The following is a 19,125-nucleotide window of genomic DNA, read 5'->3' as shown; positions in this document are numbered from 1 at the left end:
TGGACATGAAGAAAACACACTGAACAATTTCCCTACCCCAAGCCAAGTCCAATGTGAAAGCTAATGAGGTGTGTTTCTGCTGATGCGTCAGCATTACCAACTTCCCAGCTGTTCAGACCAGCAGGATACAAATAAAGGGGAAAGGCAGCTACTGCGCTCGTGAAATTTTCTGCATAAATTCTGGTCCCAAGTTCTAAATTGAAATCTCTGCTCTTTTGCCATCCCCCTCAGTAATCAGAGGCTTTAATCATTGGGTTTTATAAAATCTGATTTATAAAATTGCATGCTTCACAATAAAGCAGCTTTGGGGTGCAAGCACAAAATTTAAAACATTCAATTAAAAATATAAAACAGCAGCAGCCATTGAAAACAGCCTGTATTAGAATTGTCAGCTGCCTCCTGGATGGATTGCTTTAAAATGATTTTTAAACATTCTGTCTGAAGGTCAAAAAGCAATTCTGGTTTGGCCCAGCAGGTAGAAACCTTAAGGGAGCCTGAAGCATACCTGACCTTGGCGAGGATTGATTTCTGTCCTTCTGGGTCATTTCACTGGGATTTGGTTCCCAGATGAGGCAGTGTGGGCTTGTTGTTAAGATCAAGTGCCTCCCTTGCAGCCCTGGCTGCAGAACTGAGCCAGGTGGTTCTGGTATTTTGAATCTCAGTTTTTGCTTCTAGGAACAGAAGGAATGATGCTTTCTACCTGAAAGGCTGTTTGTAAGGATGGGATGTGATAGAATAGTTAATTAACTGATATCCAGTTCCACGAAAGTGCTCATAATGATGCAATACATAGCATTAGTATCCTATCATCCAAATCCAAGTACGTACACAACACACAGTTGTGAACTTTTAAAGCAAACCCCCTGGAGAGTCAGTATTTCTGGGGGGGAAAGTGGATTCTAAGTCAAGATGACAGAAACAGTGCCTCTCCCTGGAGCTCCTCCAGGAGGGGGGACAGAGGATGAGGAGACCATGCCATGAAGAATGCTGGCCTGCAGAGCAGTCAGCAGAATAGCATGACACACCCCATGTGCTCTCCACGAGTTGCCCCACTATTGACTTGCACCCACACTGCCAGCTGTATCACTCCCTCCACATGATCTGAAACCCCAACTTGCCTGCTAAGTCCCTTCAGTCATGTCCAACTCTTCTCAACCCTATGCACCGTAGCCCGCCAGGCTCCTCTGTCCATGGGTTCTCCAGGCAGGAATACAAGAGTGGATTGCAGGCCCTCCTCCAGGGGACCTTCCCAACCCAGGGATTGAACCCACATCTCTTATGTCTCCTGCATTGGTAGGCAGGTTCTTTACCACTAGCACCACCTGGGAATCCCCGTCAAGTCCCGGACATCATACCATTTCATCTACCCAAATGTCAGTACTTGTCTCTAAAAAGACTCATTTTTAACCCAGCCACACTATCATGATCATACCTAAAATGAATGCTAATTCTTTAATATGATTCAGTATCCAATGTTCAAATTCTCAACAGTCTCATAAATATCATTTTTTACAGTTCCTTCGGTCTCATAAATGTCATGAATAGTTTAAAAAGCAGAATCCAAATAAATTCCACTCATCACTCTTGGTTGCTCCATATTCTAGATCTCTTTGAGTTTATAAATTCCCCCTTTTTTTTTTCCTTGCAATTTAGTCTTGAATGAAATCTGATTGATGGCTCTGCAGAGTTTCCCACAGTTAAGACATTGTTGATTACATCTGCGGGGTAGTGTGACCTGTTCCTCCAGCCCCTGTATCCCTCCATGTCAGTCGTTGATCCCATTCAGGTTAGACTGTGTCCAGAGTGGTGGAGAGTCACACCAACAGACGCCTGGATCACTATGTTATCTTGGCAGCTGCTGATCCTCAATATCTGGCTCCATCATTTCATCATGTTGCAGAATAGTCATGTTCTCATTCTATTCCTTGCAAGCCCTGAGATTATAAACCCTGAGAGTGGGCCTGCCCACTGCCCTTTCCATGGCTGCCACTGTCCCTATAGACTAGCTTTCTCTTCTCCCTCAGGCCTGTAGGAAGCACCTCAGGCTCCCAGGGTGAACAGGAAGGGGCCCAGCCGTAGAGGATCCCCCACCTGTATCTCCATGGCAGGCCCACCACCCAGAGCTGCACTAAGAACAGAGGATGCAGTGGGAAGGGACCCCCAAGGGGCCTCATGTCTGTAGCAGGAAAAGGGATGAAGAAGAGGAGGGGGAACTCAGCTTGAGTGGCACGTGAGCTGGATTTAGAATCTAATGCTTGGGTGCTGTTCTGTGGGAGGCCAGGGACCAAGCTGGTGGGACCCCTCAGTGGGTTTTCCCATGGTCAGTAAGCCATCAGGACCTTTAAGTCTCTTAGTGGAAAAAGCAGCGAGGGCCACAGTGCCCTGGAGACGCTGCCCGCTGGCTGTCTTTGCCCCTGAGTTTCCTAGGATTCCTCCATGGGAGTCTTCTAATACCAATGATAAAGGGACCAGGACAGTGCCTGCCAGAGCATCCCAGGAACTTGACTAAGCTGCCTTCCTTCCAACACACATGGGAGAAACTCCACACAGGGTTTTGATTCTTTCCCTCAGTCATTCTGAAGAAACACAGCCCAGAATTTTGTCATAAAGCCAAGAGCCCCACAGACCTGGAATTATGGCACAACAGTGACAGACTTTCCCAGGATCCCAGCTTGTGACCTCAGGAAACCAAAGGCAGACAGAGACTTCGGCAGCCAGCCCGCCAGTGCACATGGACTGTGATGCTAGCAGGACAGATGGATGTGACACCTTGACCTTCCTCCACCCAGCATGGCCCTGATAGCAAAGGCCCTGGGGACACGGCCCAGAGGAGGGAGTCTTTGCTCATCCCTCTGAGTCTCATCACAGCCCTTCCATGCATGGACCACGAGGTGTTGTTCAGTAGCTCAGTCATGTCTAACTCTGTGACCCCATAGACTGCAGGACGCCAGGCTTTCCTGTCCATCTCCATCTCCCAGAGCTTGCTCAAACTCACGTCCATTGAGTCGGTGATGCTATCCAACCATCTCATCCTCTGTCATTCCCTTCTCTTCCCGCCTTCAATCTTCTCCAGCATCAGGGTCTTTTCCAATGAGTCGGCTCTTCACATGAGGTGGTCAAAGTATTGGAGCTTCAGCTTCAGCATCAGTCCTTCCAATGAATATTCAGGACTGATTTGCTTTAGGATGGACTGGTTGGATCTCCTTTCTGTCCAAGGGACTCTCAAGAGTCTTCCCGAACACCACAATTGAAAAGCATCAATTCTTCAGTGCTCAGCTTTCTTTATGGACCAACTCTTACATCCATACATAGATCATGAGTAAGGGAACTCAATCCCAGAGCTCCCCCACTGACATGAAAGACTGCAGAGAAAGCAGTGTGTCCCTATTTATCTGTCTGAAGTTGGTTTTATTTTCACTTACCATATATCCTCAAGTTGGGGAAATGGGCTGAATATTCTGGGGAAAACAGGATGATAAAACAGTAACCATATTAACCTGAGGCACCGGGTCTCTCACCCGTGTCCAGGCTGAGGGAGCTTTGGGGAGCTTTGGGGAGCCAGGAGCCCAGGAGGGAGGAACGGCAGTGCTGATGGGCTCTTTCTGCTCCCGGCCGTGTCCAGATACAACGCCTGCATACACCAGTGCTTCGAGAGGAAGACCAAAGGGGCCGGAAACATGGTCAATGGCTTGGCCAACAACGCCGAAATGGACGACAGCGGCAACTGCGACGCAACCGTGGTGCTACTCAAGAGAGGTAACCCTGGGGCCGTGCCCCACTGCGGGGCTGCGCCGGGTGCCGCCGGCCCCACAGGGCGTGCCTGCCCGGGGAGCACCGCCCCCACTCCCTCCCATTGGCTGTGTCCGGGAATATCCTGGTGATGGGCGGTCTCTGGAAGCTGTGGAAGTTCTTGGACCAAACGTGCTGAGGTTGATAACAGAGAAACAAGATAGTAAAGGAGACGCCAGGGGTGTCAAGGTGCTGACTGTCTCCCATTCTGGCTGTGTGACCTTGGAGCAAGTTACTTAACCTCTCTGAGCCTCAATTTTCTCTTCTGTAAAAGGAGGATAATTTTTATAGCAAGTTAAGGAGATAAAGTATATAAAATACTCCATTAATGATAGTTGTTATTAGTGTATATTTATATCCGAATTCACTTTCAGGCTATATTACCTCAGTTTCCCACCTGCAAAATAACATAGAAAAGAAAGGGAAAGTGAAGTCACTCATTCGTGTCTCATTCTTGGTGACCCCCTGGACTGTAGCCCGCCAGGCTCCTCTGTCCATGGAATTCTCTGGGCAAGGATACTGGAGTGGGTTGCCATGCCTTCCTCCCAGGGCTCTTCTTGACCCAGAGATCAGACCTGGGTCTCCTGCATTGCAGGCAGATTCTTTACCATCTGGACACCAGGGAAGCCCTAAAAGTGTGAAAGTGTTAGTCACTCAATCACTCCCCCAAATTCTGATATTCAGGAGATGCTTAGTAAGCAGTTGCTATTCCAAGAGAAATAATACAATGCTCTTAATAATATTCTTTCTTAAAGGAACATGGAAAATTATCATTTACTTTTGCCTAGAATGTGTTTCAGTTTTCATTTAACTTTTTTTTTAACTTTCCTATTGAAATGTGTGGGTTTATTTCTTCTCAGTCCCATTTCCTTACTTTTCAGGGAAGGGAAAAAAAGAAAAAGAAAAATCTATAGGTTATTTCCAAGTACATAGCTCAGTTTGAAATCTGTGGGTAATTATTAGAATTTGAAAATCAATTTTTTGATGTAGTTTTCTCACTAATTATACTATACTAATTTCTCACTAATTATACTCATGTTTAACGAAAGACTTTTGAGTATTCAGCGCTATCCCACATAAGGATTTCATTTCATTTCTTCTCTGCAGGGTAGTTTATAACAATAAAAGGAATACTCTTAGAGAACCAAAGAGAGCTACCTACTATTAGTCAGTATTTCCAGAGATCATTTCATGGTTTAGTGGCCTGGAGAACAGGAGTGAGGCTGTGACCTGTGAGCTGCGTCCTCACATTGCAATATCCACACGGAAGAGATTGGGCCATGGAGGAAGTATTCTTCAGGCCTGCTAGCAGATCATTTCACAGGATTTTCCCTAAGCACCCTCTGGACTTGAGCCTCTGTAAGCTGGCCAGCTGCCCGCCCCCCACCCCAGTCTGCCCTGCATCCCACACCGTGCCCTCTGCTTGGACTAGCATCAGTCCTGGAGCTTTTAACAGCCTACTGTGAACACTCTTGACATTTGAAAAGGGCATAAAGGGTTACTAAAGACAGTTGGGGTCTTTCCTATGCCCCAGATATTAGTGGCAGGAAAAGAATCCTTTGAGGAGAAAGGAAAATTCTCTTATGTTATAATTCATTCTTACTATGTCAGAGAAGGACTCAAACTGTTTTAAGTCATTTCAAAGGAAGTATAGATGAGCCCATGGAAAGCAGATGTTGACTCTTCTTCAAAGTTTAATCACAACCTTTCCGGGACAGACGGGTGGGTGGGTGGATGGATGGATGAGTGGATGGGTGGGAGGGTTGGTGGGTTGGCGGATGGATGTATGGAAAGAAGGAAAGGAGGGAAGAAAGGAGAAAGGGAGGGAGCAAGAAAGATAAGGGAGGGAAGGAAGATGAATGAATATCTCTTTCCCACTCCTAGCCTCAACGCTATCTTTATTTTGTTTTTAACTTTCCTAGCCAATTTCCACCGCAAAGCATCAGTGATCATGGTAGACGAGCTGCTGTCAGCCTACCCACATCAGCTTTCTTTCTCTGAGGCTGGTCTTCGAATCATGATCACCAGCCACTTCCCCCCCAAGACCCGACTCTCCATGGCCAGTCGCATGTTAATCAATGAGGTATCTGAGAAAACAAGTCCATCTGCCACGGCTGGGGTGGGGAACTGGGCAGGGAGGACGTTCCCTAGTCTGCAGGTAAAAGCGCCTGCCTCAGTGTTTTACACAATAATGTCCCTCAGCTGTTTCCCAACATTCTTGCTCAGCTATGCATCCTTGTCCTTGCTCTTCCCACCACGTGTCCAGAGATGTAGTCCAGCTCCCAGCTGTACAGAAAGACTCTTCCGTCCCTTCTTCTCATTATCTTCCCTCTGAATAAAGCCCCCGGATGTGAACTCGCAGGAAAGTAGTTGTTAAATTAAGGTTACCTTAGTTTAGGGTACTTCAGAGTCTCACCCACATTTTCCTGGGGATGCCTTTCTCTGGAATGGCAGCCTTGTTGATCCTAATCCCGATACATTTTATGGCTTTCTCACATATGGACCAGGGAAGTGCTACCATCTGGAGAGGAGCATTAACAACCCAGTGTGCAGGCAGTCAAACCCTGGTAGAAAAGCAGTGCCCATTTGAGGCATGGGGACTCTCCTCTAAAGGGATTTGTAAGTCCCAGTGGGTCACGAAAGAGTAATCCTTCTTCCCAGAAAGTCTATTAGAGTTGGTTGTTACTTTAAGGAGTCCCTTAGAACCTGTCTGCAGAGTCTTCTGGAAGCACCTCCTGCCAGCAGCCTGGGAAAATCCCGACAGCCGGGGTCCTGGGTGAGAGGATCTACAGCTCCTCTGGGGGGGGGTAGGGAGGGATTCTGTGTTAGAACGTGCCTTTCCTTCTCCAGAGACAGAGACTGATAAACAGCAGGGCTTATGCCAACGGAGAATCCGAGGTGGCCATCAAGATCCCGATTAAGCACACAGTGGAGAACGGGACGGGGCCCAGCAGCGCCCCAGACAGAGGCGTGAGCGGGACGCGGAGGGACGAGGTCGTGGAGGCCGGTGACGAGACGGAGAACGAGAATGAGGACAACGAGAATAACGAGAACGACGAGGAGGAGGAGGACGAGGAGGAGGAGGAGGGGCCATACACACCCTTCGACCCCCCGTGTAAGAGCCCCTGCTAGGGCTGGGCGGGCTGCGGTCCTGAGCTGTTTTGAAGCCACTGACTTGATGCCCTTGACCACGTGACCTTTCTGATACCAAATTCAAGGGCTGGCTGTATGGCTGTAGAAATATTTATATTGTGTTAACCTTTACAGTGGGTAAGATTCTTTCACAGCAGATCCGATGACCAAGACGGTGACCTTCAGGCCTGGTTGAAATGTGGGCCTTTGGAGGAGGAAGGCTCCCTGTCAGTGGTTCCTCTGGACCCTGTGGTGCCAAAGAGGAAAGTTCGTGACCCTGCCAGCCAGGCGGCTTGGTGCTGTGGGGTGGGGTTTCCCACCATTACCCACCCCATCGCGGTTGGTGGGGGCACTGTCCTGACGAGGCAGCCCTTGGGGGCCCAGGTCCCAGGACCTGCTGTCTCCAGGGTGGGCACCTCAGGAGATGCAGACTAGGGCAGAGAGCTCCCGAATCACACCTCAGGGGCTGGCCCAGGGTCTCCCCGTTTCTTGACGGTTCAGGGTGCATGCAGAGGCTAGTAAGCGCTCAGGACCCCGGCCACAAGGGCAGTGTCCTTGTCCACCAACTGCTGCCTCCAGTAAAGACTCAGCTGAGCCAGCGGCCTTGTCCTCCAGCCCCACCATTAATGGAATGGGTGGACCAAACCGAAAGAATTCTGCCTGTCTGCCAGACCTTCCAGAAGTTTCTGTTTCAAGAAAGTGTTCGCTGGTCCAGTTCGTATTCACTGTCAAGTACGTGAAGCTTAATTAGCCTGTGTGTCTTCTCTGCAACGTTGGAAGTAGTGGGGGCTGTCAGCTCTGAGGAAGAAGTGCTGGATCCACTTGAAAGGCCGTTTAACAAGGAGACATGGGCGCAGCGTCACAGTCGAGTGTTCCTTTCGGATGCAGTGTCCTTCGGGGCCCCTCTTTGTGTCCAGCCAGTAAAGCTCAGGGGGCGACGGGGTCCCTGAAAGGCTCCTCAGATTTCAACCTGGTCAACTGCCAACCGAAAGTAACTAGAAAATACCACCCAGATTCCCAGACCCCGAATCACCCAAAGTTAAATCCTGGCTTGTTAGTAAAAATGTATCCTGGCTTTTTATCCATTTTGCCACATTTGGTGACATTTCTTGGCAACCTTTCTATCGACCAGGACAAAAACATGTTAAGGATGGAATGACTGGCCCCCCACTTTTCCCTCTAGGGCCTCATGCTCGTTTTCCCTTGCTTTGTAACAAATGAGCACAAGCCTTGCTGCTTACACTCATTGGCTAGCTCACGTTCTAGGGTCAGAAGTCTGGCACTGCCTGGCTGGGGGTTCCAAGGCTCTCGGGGCAGTGATGAGGGGGCCAGGGCTGCGGTCCTTCCCAGCAGCCCCGGCACACTCAGGTTCCTGGCAGGGTTCCTGGTGGCTCCTCGTGGCTGTCGGCTGGGGCTGCTCCCTACCCTACGGCCCCCGTCTTCTTCATCCCGTGGCGTCTCATTTCAAACGAACAGTGTGTGTTGTCTGGTCCTCCCCGCTCTGCTCATGGCTCTAGCCTCCTCCTCTGCTTCCAAGGGCTCCAGTGATTACCTGCCTATCTGGAGGCCAGCTCTGCTTCACACTGTAGCGCAGTCAGGGACGGTGGTTCATCCTCTGCACGGGCTCTGAAAACCGGGGCACAGACCTTGGGGGCTGTGTCTGGAATTCCACCCCCTCCCCAGCCCCTGTTTGCAGAGCTCACTGTCGGCACTGTAACCTCGCTCCAAGAACTCTCACTCGCCTGACGTCATCCCTGATGAAAGAGTTTTTAAGTGGCTGGGTGCTCTGTTGGCCCCACGGCCCAGGATCCCATACACACTCCTCCAGGAAGACATCAGAGACAGAGGTGTGAGAGTGCACAGACCACATCACTCAGCGGGATCGAGGGCCCCCTTCGGGTCACGAGCTCCCTGTTTCTCACCTGGACGCAGTACGTGCCAGGCCTACGTGTGAAGTTTCAGGGTATCCTGAACTCCTGCTCCCCACCCTTACCCCAGGATTAGGGTGCACATGTGGAGGCCATAGGGTCTCCCCACACGTTAGGAGCCATGGCTGCAGGTGTGGGCTCAAGCACCCACGTCAGGCACCCTCCATCCTTTGGAAGCACAGGCTCACAAGGAGAACGGATGCTCTGTGTGGTCCTGCCACCTCTGGGGGTCTCAGCTTCACCACAGGGCCCTGAGCTGCTGAGACAGTCAGTGGGATCCTGAGTCCTCCTCACCAGCCCCTCTCATGTGGGCATCCTTGACCAGGGGTGGGCTCTGACTTGGGTGATCCAGGTGGGGCCCCAGGTGATGCCGATGCTGCTGGTCCGTGGGCCACTGCTGGGTGGCATGGGCTTGGGGCCTGGGGTCCCCCAGCCATCTTCAGGGTTCCTCTGCCACGCCAGGGAGCAAGGTCAGCACCTGGCTCTGCCTCTGAAGTGAGAATGGGCTTGCCCGAGTGTGGGCCCCTGTTCTGCTCCACCAGCTGCTAAGAAACACCATTCAAGGCCAGGACTGGGGACTGAGTGTCCAGCCAGGGCCTCCCCTGGGTAGGGCTGCCTCCTCACAGCAATGAGCGAGCAGAGGCCCTCAGGCCAGCAGAGGGCACTCGAGGGTCCTCTCAGGCCAAGATACTTTGGCCACTGGGTAAAGATCTGTTTCCCTCCCACGGGAATCTTGCAGGGACCTGGATTTGCATGTTTCTGCCACTAAGGCTTGACTGGAGTGTGTATCATTAACAAGTACATAATTGTGTGGGAGTATACAAATAGAGGAGTATAGGACATGCAAGCATATGTGTGTGTACATGAATATAGGTGTGTGTGCACATATATAGCATGTGCACATGTATGATTGATGTGATGCATGCATATAACATGCTTTCTATATACTGTATATATTTAATATGCTGCATCTGTGTGTGCATCTTTAGTCATGTTCAACTCTTTTCATATACCCATGAACTATAGCCCACCAGGCTTCTCTGTCCATGGACTCTCCAGACAAGAATACTGGAGTGGGTTGCCATTCCCTCCTCAGGAGATCTTCTCGACCCAGGAATCAAACCCACATCTCCTGCATTAGCAGGCGAATTCTTTATCACTGAGCCACGTGGGAAGGCCTGATATGTTGCATATTAATACACAAATATTTATATATATTTAATATGCTGTATATTATATAATGGACTTACCCAGTGGCTCAGATGGTAAAGAATCCTCCTGCAATGCCAAAGACCCAGGTTCGATCCCTGGATCAGGAAGATCCCCTGGAGAAAGGAATGGCTTACCCACTCCAGTATTCTTGCCTGGAGAATTCCACCTACAAGAGGAGCCTGGCGGGCTACAGGCCATAGGAAGGCAAAGAGTCGGACACAACTGAAGTGACTGAGCACAGCGCACATGCATGATGTATGTATCTGTATGTCTGTATGTGGGAGTACTAAGTCGCTTCACTTGTGTCTGACTCTTTGTGACCCCATGGACTGCTGCTCTGTCAACATTCCAGAGATGAGGAAACTGAGGCTCAGGGAGTTTAAATAACTGAGGCACTTGATTCAGACAGAACAGACAGAATGGGGACTGATAAGAAAGCCCCCTCTCCTCCCGCTAGAGACCACCTTGTGAGTCTAGGGAGACCAGGAGTCAAAAGTGATATCATGTAACTTAACTGCAATTTTAAGAAAATATTTGGAGACTGGCGAAAGATGTATGAAATAAGTGCTGGATGCTAGTATACAATTATAAATTGTGTTAAAGATTTTAGTCATCACTTTTCACAGTGTAATTTTAAAAATACCTCAACTCTGGTGGGAATACAAATTGGAACAGTCCTTTTTAGAAAACAGTTCAGCAGTTTCTCATAAAGTTAAAAAAAAAACACCCACCCTGTGACTCAGCATTTCTACTCCTGGGTCTTTGCCCAAGAGAAATGAAAACATGCCCACAGAAAGATTCACACAGAAAAGCTTACAGCCTCGTTAGTTGTAATACCTGAAAACTGGCAACAGCCCAAATCCCAGACACAGGAGAATGCAGTCACACCACAGTGTATTCACAGGCTGGAACACTACATAGCAATTAGGAATGAGTTACCAACCCAGGGATGAAACTCAGAAAGCATTATGTTGAATAAAAGAAGGTAGAAACAAACAAACAAAATACTGTATGATTTTATTTATTTGAAGTTGGAGAATAGAAAGAACTCTGTGGTGGTAGGGGCTGGGAAGTTGACCAGAAAGGATGCACAGAGACCTTTCTGCAGATCTTGGTTGATATTTCTCTTCAGAGGTGAGTTAGTACTTAATGCAGGATGGTTTGTTGTTGTTGTTATTTAGTCACTAAGCAGGATGGTAGTCATGGCCAAAGGAGAGCTAATGGGTTTTTCGAATCTGAGGCTACAAGAACTCCTGGTAAAATAGTCACCATTGTCTCTGGCACTCAGCAGCTGAGATGGTAGGACAGGTCATCACTAACAGATCCATCATCTTGTCCATATAAGCAGGCAGATAAAGCCAGGAAGCAATTATGAATTTGCAAATCCATAGCAGCTTGGGATATAAACACTCAAGCAATGCTTTGGCAACCGTGAGAGCTTTCAGATCGTCCATCAAATTTTCCGCAAGTTGAAGGACGATGTTGAGAAATTCCACTAGGTGGCGCTATGTCTGCTGACCCCCTTAGACTCCGGGAAGATGTCGCTGCCTGTCCATGGGAAGAAGGACTGGAAGGGGATTGGTGGTCTTTACCGCCCCTCCCCTGCCTCCACCCGGACCCCACACTCTTCCCTGCACCCCATTTGTATCCTGAGAATCCTCCGCATCCTTTTCCACCTGGCTGCATTTGCCAAACCGTCCCCCCCAGCTCTGTATTCCTCAGAAGCGACACATCCTTCATTTTGAGGCCTACCGGCAGGTGGGCACTTTATATTCCTCTTGGTCTTGTGGGTGGAAAGGCACTCGAGTCTTTGTGGTAAGGAGCACCACAGTCAGGCTTAATGTCTGGGGACGCTCATGCTGAGGATGGAGCGGGAAAATGCGCCTCACTGATTGGTTTGTTTTGCCTTTGTTGTTCTCCCAGCTGGCAAACTGGAAACAGTGAAGTGGGCATTCACCTGGCCCCTGAGCTTCGTCTTGTACTTCACCGTCCCCAACTGCAACAAGCCCCGCTGGGAGAAGTGGTTTATGGTGACCTTCGCTTCGTCCACGCTGTGGATCGCAGCCTTCTCCTACATGATGGTGTGGATGGTGAGTCCAGGACCCCAGGGTGCTGGGTCCCTTCAGAGAGAAACTCAAGGATGCAGAGGATTCTCAGGATACAAATGGGGTGCAGGGAAGAGTGTGGGGTCTGGGTGGAGGCAGGGAAGGGGCGGTAAAGACCACCAGCCCTCTCTCAGTCCTTCTCCCCATGGACAGGCAGCTACGTCTTCCCAGAGTCTAAGGTGGGGGTCAGGAGACAGCGCCACCTAGTGGAATTTCTCAACATCGTCCTTCAATTTGCGGAAACTCCCCTCTCCAGAGGGGAGCCAGGGCAGAGGTTTTAGCCCAGTAACTGTATCAGTCAGCTGTTGCTGCCATACACTGTGTAACAACCAGCCCTAGATTCCGTGGCTTAGAATCAAAAGAACTTATCCTCCTGCTCATGTGTCGGCAGGGAGACTGTGGGTGACTGGTCTTACCGGGCACCAGCTAATCAGTCTGCTTTCAGCTCCATTGCGGTTGCCTTTGGTTCAGGCAGCAGGTGGGGTTCGTGTCTCCTCTGTGTTTGCCCATTTTCTTTGGACCTGTGGCTACCTGGGGAATGTCTTTTCACAGTGGGTCACAGGAATGCAGGAGGGAAAAGGCAAATATGGGGGCCTTCTGGGGCCTTGGCTTGAGATTTCCACCCAGCCTCCATCTGCCAAGTATTTGTGGAGTGGGGGACATACACCTGACCTGCTCTGGTGGGAAGGCCTGCAGGGTCACAGGCAGCCAGCCTGGAGGCAAGGTGGGAGGTATGAGAAGTGACACTCCATCCATCATAGTCACTCCCCATCTCAGCTCAGTTTCTTCAACCAGAAAATGAAGTCACTGAACCAAGTGAATGCTCAAGGGTCCCTTATGAAGCTAAAACAATGATTCAAGAGTTGGCATTGATTGAGGGACCTTCGCTCAAAAGCGTTTCTGCCCTAAAGCCATCCTAGGAAACCCAGAGTGCACTCATTGCCCATGCATGATGCTCGTTTTTAACTGGGGAGTGGCCCTAATTCATTATAATTGGAATTGGGAAGAAATTAAAAACCATGACATACGTACATCTAATTGTGCTTGAGCATCGGGTAGAGATGAAATATAAATGCTGGAGAATTAAACTCAGAGCTAAAAAAAGTTCTGAAAAGATTATTTTGGAGGTAATAGCAAATGTGGAAACCTGACATAACTAACTCATAATTACCCCTTGCCTTCAACATCACAGGCATACTTTTTTCAATCCAAATCGCATAGGCAGGGGTTTCTCCCTCATGCTGTGTCCATTACTATTTTTGTTTGACCTTTTCATTGGGTGCCAACTTTGGGGAATAGCATTGGTATCCCTGACCTCCAGGTGTCCAGTGGTTTTTCTCTGAAGTCCACTAACATGCAAAGTAGCTGACAGATCTTAGGCTCGCCCTCTTTCTGTTTGCCTCCTTCCACTCTGGGGGAGGTTCGGAGAAGCCCTGGGAAAGGGCCGGGAGTGAGGGGAGACCAGGAGAAACCCTTGAGACCTGGTACAGAGACCTGGAGAATCGCTTCCCAGCACGCCAGCCTCAGCTGTAACCATGGTAACCATAGGCACAGTGGGGACAGGGTCCTCTTCCCAGCTCAAGCCCCATGGAGCCAAACCAATTCGTGCAGGGACCCTACTGAGGGTGAGAACAGAAAAACACAGGTGAGCAGGATGCTTGCCGCTCCATTGCACAAAAGGCTCCAGAGCAGCCACAAGAAACTGCTGTGTTTCCGTGTCTCCCTTTCCTCCCTGGAGCATGGAAGGCAGAGAATCTGAGGCCACCACAAATCCAGTCCAGCACTGGACGGAATGAGACACACAGCCTCTGCTTGAAAGAGACCAAGCCAGGCATCCTAGCAGATTTAAATAACGTCCCCCAAACCTTTGGAGGGGAGGCCAGACTCCCATGCAGGGATCCTGGAGGAGCTGGCAGGAGTGGGATACTGGCCACATGCCGTCTGCATTTCTTGCAGTTTTATAGAACGTGAGGGAGGGCGCATCCCACAATGACCTAATGTTTAGCTCCTGCATGTTGTCCTCTTCTGAGGCCAGGGCACCCGGAACGGGTCTCTTTCCACTCACTCGTGCCACCCGCCCCTGGTCACTCCGTCCCACCCACTGCTGTCCTCCCAGTTTGCCCATCTGAAAACTGGGAGCCAGAATGAGCTCATTTGCAGAACAGAAGCACTGCCTCTGGTGTTGACTTAACCCCTCCCCCTGTGTACACAGAGGTGCTGCCCATGCCCACGGGCCTGCTCTCTGTGCAGGGGATGCCCCAAGGCCACTCGGAGAATGGAGATAACACCAGTAGGTGTATCCTGGGGTTGTAGTGAGAGTTAAGTAAGTTACACTAAAAGTGCCTGAGTTCTAGGCAGATGTAAGCCACCGTGGCGGAGAAGGCAGTGGCACCCCACTCTGGTGCTCTTGCCTGGAAAATCCCATGGACGGAGGAGCCTGGTAGGCTGCAGTCCGGGGGGGTCACTGAGAGTTGGACACGACTGAGCGACTTCACTTTCACTTTTCACTTTGATGCATTGGAGAAGGAAATGGGAACCCACTCCAGTGTTCTTGCCTGGAGAATCCCAGGGACGGGGGAGCTTGATGGGCTGCCGTATCTGGGGTCACACAGAGTCGGACACAACTGAAGAGACTTAGCAGCAGCAAGCCACCATGGAGCAGAGGGTGATGTGGACAGATGATGTTCCCAAGCTGCCAGGAAGGGAGGAAAGGAATCGGCAGCTGACAGCTTTTCTTACTGGACTGGATGGTGTTATTCAGCCCCCTCCCAACTCTTGTAAAGTCTCGTCATGCAGCCAACCTGAGACTTGGACAGTGGATTTCCTAGCACAGCATGGCAGCCATCCATTCTGGGTCCCCAGGAACATCCTGAGTTCAAAAACTGTCCCGCTGTTGCCTTTTTCCAGCAACTCTGTTTCTCTTCTCTCAGGCCGCCTGCCTCACCCAAAGGAAGGTGTGAAAAAGGCCAGTCCTTGGTTGGAAAGCATGGGCTCTGTAACTCCACCTCTCTGTTTCCTGAGACATTCCTGGCCCTCTGTCTTTGACATGGAACGCAGACGCTGCCCCTAGACCGCCCAGATTGCAGACTCTTCAGCTTTGCTGACAGGGTCGACAGGCAGGCAGGGCTGGCATCGGCCCTCTGCTCACTGCCTCTTCCTGCCTCCCTTCCCCCCCACCCTCACCCCGCTCCCAGGTCACGATCATCGGCTACACGCTGGGGATTCCTGACGTCATCATGGGGATCACCTTCCTGGCAGCTGGAACCAGCGTGCCCGACTGCATGGCCAGCCTCATTGTGGCCAGACAAGGTGGGGCCCACATGGGGAAGGCTGGGAAGGGAAGCCAGACCTCCCTACTTAGGGGTTAGGGGGAGTTTGCATGGCAGTTACCAGGGCACCGCATCCCAGCTGTGCAGGAGCACTGCCCACCTCAGTGCCAGGCTGGTCAGAAGTCTTCCTGGCATCAGAATAACAGGGAAACAAGCCAGAAGATCCACCCTCGAGCAAGGCAGAGACCCTTTCTATATACTAGATATACTATATACCTATATAGGTATACCATATACCCTTTCGTATACTAGGGTGTCCCCTCATCCCCTCCAGGGTTGTATTGCTTCTATTATTAAAAATAGTAAGAAATACAGTGATAGCTGACATCTGCTGATGATAGCCCCACACTGAACAGAGCAATTTGTACACATGATCTTACTTAATTTAACAATTCTATGAATTAGGGGCAGTCATATACCCATTTCATGGATGAGGAAACTGAGCTTAGAGAGGATGGACCCCATAGACTAAGTGCCAGACGTTACTCTTCAGTGTGTGACAGACCCTTCCACCCTCAAAACCAAGATTACAGTCTACCCACCCCTGGGTGGAAGCCCCCCAGATGGCCACGTTCCTTCCAGCACCTACTCTCGTTTATGAACCTGATTTGTGCGGGAGGAGATTGGTTTTCAGCAAACAGTGTGTGGCTGCCACCCTTGGCAAAATGTCCTCCACCGGTCCTCACAAAATTCTACTGGTTACACTATTTTCCTTAATGGTGCTCAGTTATTTAGAAGACTTGGATACGGCGTGGAGCAGATGGGTAATGTAATGACACTGAACTGTGTGGGTCAGTGAGCTCATGAACCCTTTATAGACTGTTGAGTTTATTCCTTTCCACAGAATGGTTCAGAATTTTGCAACCAGATTTAGTTTTTTGAATTACATTTAACCAATGATCATATTTGAAGTAAAGCTCAGCAGTTCAATAGAATGTATATTTCATTCTATTTATTGAAAATACATATTCAATGACTATTTTATAATTGGAATCATCCTACAGTGATGGATGGTCCGGGACAGACCCGAGCACCTGGGCTGGCCCACCTGCCCACCAGGTCTCTGGCTGTCAGACCAGGGGCTGGAGAGAGTCTTCAAGGGCCGGGGCACCCCCCAGGGACCACCTTCCTCACTCCAGTGACCTCTTGTCCTTGCAGGCATGGGGGACATGGCTGTGTCCAACTCCATCGGGAGCAATGTTTTTGACATCCTCATTGGGCTCGGTCTCCCCTGGGCACTGCAAACCCTGGCTGTGGATTACGGATCCTATGTAAGTGAAATTTTCTCCCTGGTGACCTCGGCCACTGGGACTATGTCTCAGGGCAGAGGAGGTGTGGAAACACTCGCATTGAGAGGAAACAAATTCTCCTGGCCAAGTCTTCTCAAGGTCAGGCCCACGTGGGGACATTCAGGACTCGAGAGCAGACGGAGCTGTTACAAGCTTCGGGAAAGGGTCAGATGGTAACTACTTTACGCCCCGTGGCCTAGATGGTCTCCATCACAGTCGTCATCAGCTCTGCCGTGTTGGCCTGAAGGCAGCAACAGGTGATGGCGGGTCAATAAACGTAGCGGTTACAGTCCGACTTTATGTATAGAAGCTGAAATTTGAATTTCATATGACTTTCACATGTCGTGACACAGTATGATTCTTTTCAAAACTTTTCAACCAATGAAAAATGTAAAAACCCTTCTTCACTCATGGGCTCTGCAAAAACAGCGGAGGGGCCAGGTTTGGCCTGCAGGCCCTAATTCGCCAACCCTTGCTCTGCAGATTTGTTTTGCACGCAAAATATTTTATTCCTGAAGGGACAGACACAAAGTACATGATGCTGTTTCTGCCAGGGATCTGGTGACCGTCACACTCTGCAGTGACGGCCCCACGCTCTTTCTCAAGACCAAGCCAACTCTGACTCCAGGTGGATTTGCAGATGGGGACTTGGGAGTTCCAGCTAGATGTCAGTGCTCTTTCCCAGCCTGCCAAAGTGTTCCCCCTCTGCTGAGGGGCACTCCTGTCCCAGACACTGTCCAGAGATGGAGGGAGAAACTGCAGTTAGAGGTTTCTCTCTGTGTCAGGGAGGAAAAAAAGGATGATGCCTCTGGTATTCATACCCAACCCAGTGTTGGTGCTTCTCTGAACCTGTCACTGAGCATGCTTTAGTCTGTCTGTGTAATATGTTGTAGCTAAGTGTGTTTTCCAAAGAAAATATCGTGGCTCATTTATCAGATGATGGTTGTTTCCAAGTTGCTTCCCTCGCAGCTGTTTGAAGTAGGGAGAGTGTGTCCATTGAAATTTCTCAACACATGGTGAGAAAGGCCATACGTGTTTGGTTCATGCGAATCTACCTGTTGGCAGGAAGATTTCACCAGAGAGTTAAGATAAGCACAAGACATTGGAAGGAAGCATTATGTGTCCTAAGGAGCTGAGATCTCTTCTCTGCTGTCTGCGAAATTGGGAGGTGATGTGGTGACAGAGGGGGTCTGGGAAAGCTCCTTACAAGAGGTGACTGTGAGTCGAAGTCTGAATAACTAGAGAAGAGGCAATCATGGAGAAACTGGGGCAGGGCAGAGCAAAAGCATTCCAGGCAAAAGGAACAGCTGTGCAAAGGCCCTGAGGCAGACATGCACTCGGCCTGTTGGAGAACAGGAAGGGGCCCCAAGTAAGTGGAGCAGAGCAAGCCTGGGGGCATGTGGCCTAGATGCCATGCAGGGCAGACCATGTGGGTACTCTTAGTTAATCAAAAACGATGACATTCAAACTGATGAGATATATAGATTTACATAATGATGTTTTTGATGGCTTTTATGAAATTCAGCTGCATGAGTTTTTTTTTTAACTGTGTTTTTTAACTGTGTTTCAGTCAATCTTACTTTAATTACCAGAGAGACTAAACATTCTTTTTCACATGTATTGGCCTTTTAGATTCTTCCTTCAGATAATTATCTCTTTATGCCCTTTACCCAATTCTCCATTAGAGGGTAATGGTTTTTTGTGTGTGAGTTGATTTTTTTTTTCATCTTTCCCTATATTGTTTTTTTTTTTAATTTATTTTATTGGACAATAGTTGATTTACAGTGTTAGTTTCTGATGTACAGCAAAGTGATTCAATTATACATCTATATGCATTTTCCTTTTCATATTCTATCCCATAAATCACACATTCCCACCTACATGTAAGGGGGCTCCAGGTCATTTATGGAGCTGGCTACTCAGGAAGGGGAGGAGACATGAATGAGTCCTGTGGTCCGGGGTGCCAGGTTGAGAGTGGAGTCCAGACAGGAGGGACCTGCAGGATAACCTCTTACTGGGGCTGTAGAGCGGCCACGGTCCACGAGTGCCCCGCTATTGTAGGGTCTGTCTCTCTGCCATCCCAAGCTGCCCCCTCCACTCCCTCTCATCCAGCCTCTGAGCGCCTTTTCCTGGGTCACGTATGGACCGCCTCCCTGGGTATACATCCTTTTCTGTACTTCAACTGAGAACAGTATTTTCCATTTAAGCCTCGCTAGTTCCCTTCAATACAAGTCACCTTGATTCTGTTTTGCCATTCCCAAAATAATCTCCTGGGTTTTTCCAACAGTCCACAAATTAAACTTTCCTTTTTTCAGTCCTTTTTTCTGATTATAAAAGTAAC

General features: G+C 49.5%; 1 protein-coding gene across 2 annotated transcripts in view; it reads left to right on the top strand.

Moving 5' to 3' along the window:
• Positions 1–19,125, top strand: part of SLC24A3 (solute carrier family 24 member 3) — a 428,436-nt gene that overhangs the window by 398,495 nt on the left and 10,816 nt on the right. For both annotated transcript variants that reach the window (XM_027559609.1, XM_027559608.1), the window contains 6 exons: positions 3,623–3,756; positions 5,712–5,872; positions 6,640–6,904; positions 11,985–12,151; positions 15,361–15,475; positions 16,654–16,766. In XM_027559609.1, the coding sequence (XP_027415410.1) occupies positions 3,623–3,756; positions 5,712–5,872; positions 6,640–6,904; positions 11,985–12,151; positions 15,361–15,475; positions 16,654–16,766 (955 nt within the window). The remainder of the gene's footprint in view (positions 1–3,622; positions 3,757–5,711; positions 5,873–6,639; positions 6,905–11,984; positions 12,152–15,360; positions 15,476–16,653; positions 16,767–19,125) is intronic.

Source organism: Bos indicus x Bos taurus, chromosome 13 (genome assembly GCF_003369695.1).
Source record: "Bos indicus x Bos taurus breed Angus x Brahman F1 hybrid chromosome 13, Bos_hybrid_MaternalHap_v2.0, whole genome shotgun sequence".
NCBI lineage: Eukaryota > Metazoa > Chordata > Mammalia > Artiodactyla > Bovidae > Bos > Bos indicus x Bos taurus.
Note: the sequence above shows the minus strand (reverse complement) of the source record. Positions and strands in the feature narration are given on the sequence as shown.